The sequence below is a fragment of the Micropterus dolomieu genome, linkage group LG01 (genome assembly GCF_021292245.1).
Source record: "Micropterus dolomieu isolate WLL.071019.BEF.003 ecotype Adirondacks linkage group LG01, ASM2129224v1, whole genome shotgun sequence".
Classification (NCBI taxonomy): domain Eukaryota; kingdom Metazoa; phylum Chordata; class Actinopteri; order Centrarchiformes; family Centrarchidae; genus Micropterus; species Micropterus dolomieu.
Genome location: NC_060150.1, coordinates 47,936,925 through 47,943,256, shown reverse-complemented (window position 1 = coordinate 47,943,256; position 6,332 = coordinate 47,936,925). Strand labels below are relative to the sequence as shown.

The following is a 6,332-nucleotide window of genomic DNA, read 5'->3' as shown; positions in this document are numbered from 1 at the left end:
AATAACCAAATAGGGGTATTACTAATAGGTGTAGGGGAGTCAAATAAGATATTTAATACCACACTGTAAAACCTGTTTTTTATGGAAAATGACATCAACATATGTCACTAATGTTATGAGGTAGATGGTGACGGTTAACAATCTCTCAACGTTGTCTTCTTTGCACCAAAAACAAACTGAAACGCTCAGACAAGGTCAGAAATAGGACATTTCAACTGGGAAATGTTCGACTTCCAAGTTGTCTTGGAACCCAGCGTAAGCTCTTAGCTCTCACAGACTTAGCTGATGTCACCTGGTAAGAGCGTAAGTGCAAAGGCTGCAATGGCCGGCACTCACCGGTACGCAAGGACTCTGTACATGGACTTCTTCTTGCGTAGCGGCACTTCTCACAAGCTCATCAATTTAAAAAAAGTTTGACCCACTACAGCAAACTCAAGATGTTGAACTTGTTATGCATGAATAGTTATGATTATTGAGTTAAGTTAGTACTGAGCATTAACAAATTAGACTAACCACCAGTGAAGACTATTTTTCCTTGCGCAAGGATTTAATGAAGGAAAACAACCCACACAAATGAAACTGCGGTTACTGGAGTTAATATTAAGGATAGTAGTAAGCTAGTAGTTTAGTATACTTTTATATGAGACCTTAATGAATGCACTAAGAGCCCTTGTCAAACCTTAATCACAGTGGTGTAAGACGGTTTTATTTGTACAACAGAATTGTTGGATCTCAACTAATAAGCTGTTGAACTGTTACAATTAGCCTACTCTATAAAGATTAGCCAAATAAAGTATAACCTATAAATATATTAATATTAATATTAATATAACTAATTTATAGTAGTTACTCCTCCATTTTGTGGACAATGCATCTGCAGTGGACAGATGTAGATTTAGCCAAAGCAAGGATGCCATTGCAACACACTCCCCTTGTTCTATTTCACATCTGATTTACTAGCCAATACACATGTCAACATGCAAATGGGCATTACTGACACCTATTGTTTTTCCTACTTCAAGCAGTGGTTCTAATGTGTCTGTCATTTTGAGTTGTGTTGTTTTGAGTCTTGTCATGTTGTGATGTACATCTGTACTGGTGGGCCGCCTGGGGCAAAAATGCCTGGGTTGATTTCTTTTGTCCCAGTTTAGCCCTGCCTCTAACACACACCCACCAAACATACCTCAAAGGTTCAGATTGAACGTGCCCCAGGCTGGGCACCGTTGCTACCTCTTGAGAGAAAGGAGTCGGAGAACAAGAATAAGAAATGTACAGAGATTCCCTCAAAGTTCAGCAACAAGCTGTCATATGCAAAACAATAACGATTAAAATTGCCCAGTACAGTAAACTGTAACCCACTACTTCCCCTACTTTTGTGGAACAATCTAATTTGATATGTTATGTGCAACATAAAAATACTTCCTAATCATTATGGTCAATCACTAGTGATTCTCACGTCAAATTGTTTGTAATAATGTTTACATAAAAGCATTCTGAATAACACATGGTTTAAACAGCATTAATATTTAACTGCTTAACTGTCAGAAACACACATTTCAATACTTCCATTAGAGAGACAGAATGTTAAATAACCCTTAGTTTTATAGAGCTTTTATTTTTAGCTTTTATCACACGATTTAATAAGTTACATTCTTACACAAAATCACACCTGCAATTGTTAAAAAGATCACATTATCTATGGTCACTAGATGGCAGTGTGGTTACATGATAAACAATATGTTATATTTATAAATGAATAACTTGTTCTTCTTACATTGTACAAATTCGGAGTTGGGGGGTCAGACAGAGAGGAGGGCAAAGAGAGGCTGAGACTGTATTTGTTTTTTTCTCTTCTTTTTACTGATGTGATTGAAATTCTGGTGAGCAAGCCAACTCTTATTTGGAAAAGAAGATCTCAGGAAGCTCAAGATTTCTTACACAGCATTTTCAAATTAAACTCAACCAAGGGGACTAGTAATAGCATTACAGAGGGAAAGCACAGTGTAGCACCAAACCAAATCTGAAGATTCCTTCTTGGTCCAAAGTTTTTATCCCTTTGTTGTCCCTCAGACTCTAGATGTATCCCATGCAAGGTAATTCTTTACTAGTACAGCCACCCTGGATGTTAGGCTCAAATGTATAAGCCACATGTTGATCTGGAGGTCACATGTATTGCATTGTAAGTGGAAACAGTCAGCCTGTAAACATCTAAGAATGAAAACATATCCCATATCGCTCCTAGGTAACAGCCATTCCTATCAGCAAAGATGTCTTGGTTACTGATAGAGAGAGATAGTAATCAAGTTCATTCGACTTCATGATCTGACATTGAACCCGAACATGACACCTGTTCCCGACATAACTCTACTAAAGAGAATTCCCTTTTAATTCAAAGATCTACCTCAATCACCAAAACCTGTAGCACTAATTTAGGGACCAGTCGACACCTTCAGAGTTGGAATTGCACTTTATCAATAATCAATCACAACACTCGTTAATAAAGATCATAGAAAGAAATATAAACAATTTACCAGAATATTACTAATAAAAATTCAAATTTTTACCACATGGAAAAACATTTATAATTATCAACTTCTCCCCGTCCCTTGTTATCAAAATTGGTATGATTACATGGTGTTATGCATATAAATCAAACAACGCTATATATTTTGACAACTTAATGTAATGCTAAGGTAACGCTGATCTAAAATATAGGCTATGATTGATTTAAACAATAATAATAAGATTTAATAAGATTTATCTAACTTTAACACAGGAAATGGCAAACTCATTAATTTCTAATCTTATCAAAGTCACAGTGAACATATACTATAACTGCATGAAACAGAGCAAAAGAGGAAAACCTATAGAGCCCAATCTACAGTAAGTCAAATAAAATAATTCCCAAGCATTTTAAAGGGTCGTTATTGTATACTCATTGAACTTGATTACAGCCCACAGTATTGCCTTACATTGAGTCTTTTTATGGTTTACCCAAATCTTGACACCTTCACAGATCCATAAGACAAGACAGTCTACATGAGGGATAATGTTACACATATACAATGAACAAAATTATGTGATATGTGGCATATCAAGATGCTGATCAGACAGCATGGGGATTGCACAGGCGTGCCTTAGGCTACCCACAATAAAAGGCCACTCGAAAATGTCCAGTTCCATCAAACAGCACAATGCCACAGATGCCGTTTTGAGGGAGCGTGCAATTGGCATGCTGACTGCAGGAATGTCCACCAGAGCTGTTGTCAGTGAATTGAATGTTCATTTCTCTACCATAAGCCGCCTCCAAAGGCGTTTCAGAGAATTTGGCAGTACATCCAACCGGCCTCACAAACGCAGACCTGGAAGCTGAAAACATCCCAGTTCCTGCATGGCCATCATACTGACCGGACATGTCACCCATTGAGCATGTTGGGTTGATCTGGATCGGCATATGTCCTGACAATTTCCAGAAACTTTGTACAGCCATTAAAGAGGAGTGGACCAACATTCAACAGGCCACAGTCAACAACCTGATCAACTCAGTGCGAAGGAGATGTGTTTTACTGTGTGAGGCAAATGGTGGTCATACCAGATACTGACTGGTTTCCTGACCCCCGTACCACAAAAGTGTTGCATTTATAATTTTGTTCAGTGTAATTGGAGAGTTCAAGTACAATGTCTGGAAAGTGTCAAATAGACACTTTTACTATTGAGAAGTGGTTTACATATTTGGAGACGTCTCAGAAGAACATTTCTTTACACTAAGGTCACAAACAGTTCTCCTTTGGCAACTTCTGTGCCTCTGACTGTACAATCACTCACCATCATGTCTGCTGGTTGTATAATGAAATTCAAAACGTACAGAAGTTGTCCTCCCTACACGAGCATGGACTGACTCAAACCCTCTACTGACCTCAGAGTCTCCAGTCTACAGTGTGGACTCTCCACAAGATCACACAGCAGCTTCACTCCTGAATCCTGCAGCTTGTTGTAGCTCAGGTCCAGCTCTCTCAGATGGGAGGGGTTGGACTTCAGAGCTGAGGCCAGAGAAGCACAGCTGATCTCTGACAAACTGCAGCCACTCAATCTGAATAAAGAAAGATTGGTTTCAAGGTTAGGTTTTAGGCAGGTAGTGGCTATGGTTAGGGTATGGAACTAGGGAATGCATAACGTCAATGATGGGTGCCCATGAAGACAGTGAACAAAAGGATAAAGGATCAATTTCAATGATCAGACATCAATTGTGAAAACACAGTGAAATTAGAGAAAATATTTCTACTTCATCAGAAAACTTTATCAGTTTAAAACAAATATTAGTTCAGAGGATCTTCTGTATACAGATGTGACCATTTGTGACTGCAGACTAAATTTAGCACAACAAACATGAAAATATGAACAAAAGGAAATTTACAACTTTATGGATGGAAGTTATGTATGAACAGAAATTAGGTTCAATTGTTAGTTAAACATATCAGATCTACAATAGTAACAGAGTCACTAGTAAGAGTCAGTGAACTGACCTCAGAGTCTCCAGTCTACAGTGTGGACTCTCCAGAAACCCACACAGCAGCTTCACTCCTGAATCCTGCAGCTTGTTGTTAGTCAGCTCCAGCTCTCTCAGATGGGATGGTTTGGACTTCAGAGCTGAGGCCAGAGACGCACAGCTGATCTCTGACAAACTGGAATAACTCAATCTGAATGAAGAAGAAATGATGTAACGTTAGAAGACAATGATCCTGCTTGAAATCATTCAGTGTTTAATAATCTGTTAAGAGCTGAAGAAGGTTTAGAATGTAGACGTTTACTTCTTGTCCTAACTGAATGTGATGCGAGATGGTGTCAGCAACAAAATCGGTACGATTGCATTGTTGTTTTTTTTTACTGTAAGTGACGTGGCGTGCTGTTTTGACCTAAGGGACCACCCTGTTTCTCTTAATTCATTATGTCATCACGTTGCACTGCATGGTTGAGAAACAGTTAATTCATAAAGTTGAAATATGGAGTTACCTATGTAGTGGTGGCAGCTGACTGGAGGGAGATCGCCAGGGAGCTCAAAATTTCTAGTAAGAAACCAGAAAATACTTATGCCTATGAATATAATGTATATACTAGCCTATGTATAATTTTAATTTAAGTTAAAAAGGCTATGGCTGTGTAGCGCACAGAAGCACAGTTCACCTGAGGGAACCTGCCGAAGCCTCTCTCTGCTGCTTGTTTGGGAGGGTTATTTGCAGGCAGATCAACATCCCACCTCTCCTGTGACCCATGATTTCACTGTAGGCCTGTGTATATTCAGTGCCAGTGAGCAACGGACTTTCAAAATAATAATAAAAATACAACTGCGTTTAGTCATTGCTGACAAGTTAGCATATCATTTAGCTGGTAATTGCTACAAATTCATTGCATTTAGTTAGTGCTGGGTCATTGTTGACCTCTTTAAGGATATCTCATGGTCATTGCTAGTAGTCTACTACCTTAAACATAAAACAATATCAGATACAATAAAGACTTCACAGCCATGCTTCTCTATGACTAAATTACATATTATGCATTTATCTGGAAATCTGCTGCTACCGGGTAAGGTACATTATTTTCTTTTTAGAGGGATATTCCCGTACAGCTCATGGCATCACTACCTCCTTAAAATATGACATCATAATGAGGTATAATTACAAAAACTGGCCAAAGTCTTAATACTCTTTAAGCATCTTTTTCAAATACATCTCCTCATTGAAATGGAGATAAGCAGAAGTTCAATCAGGAAGACCATGTTCATGCGTTTCTTTTCCAGTTTACAACATGATCAGCTGACTGAGGGCATTCACTCTTTCAGTTAAACCAGTCAGATATCCAGTTATTACTCTTTGACCCTTCACCAACCACCACCACCAATGTCCTGATCAGGAGTTTAAGAGGTTCAGAGTTAATTATCCAGTGGAGATGTTTCCTGTTATGTTAAGTTATCCAACGAAGATTAAAGTCGAGGGCAACTGGATATGGTTGAAGATACTGGAAGACTTTTCTTCCCTCATCCAAAGGACTTCTTCAGTTCTGACTGACTTGCAGGGAAACTCAGCTATTTAACCTCAGTGGGGTCGTTATCCCGGGTCATCGATACCGCTGGTTCGTTAGTGTTCCTTGTTGCTGTGACGACAGTCGTTACAGTCGTTAAGACTACCTGTGGCCAAGACTGAACGACCATCGTTGGTATCTTCACCTGAGGCCAATAGGTTACGTTTGTTGAGTTTCCTGGGAAGTGATGAAAGGACAGCATTGTAAGTGGGGGATAAGTGGTGGCGTAGACCCCCTCCTCTGTTCAATGACGGCTT

The 6,332-nt window shown here is 39.0% G+C and overlaps 1 protein-coding gene across 1 annotated transcript in view; it reads right to left on the bottom strand.

The window, feature by feature from the left end:
* Positions 1-2,990: 2,990 nt before the first annotated feature.
* LOC123984882 (ribonuclease inhibitor-like) overlaps positions 2,991-6,332 on the bottom strand; it is a 14,746-nt gene continuing 11,404 nt past the window's right edge. Inside the window, exons 9-10 of the mRNA XM_046072142.1 lie at positions 4,649-4,697; positions 2,991-3,035 (exon numbers count right to left, since the gene is read on the bottom strand). Of these exons, the coding sequence (XP_045928098.1) occupies positions 2,991-3,035; positions 4,649-4,697 (94 nt within the window). The remainder of the gene's footprint in view (positions 3,036-4,648; positions 4,698-6,332) is intronic.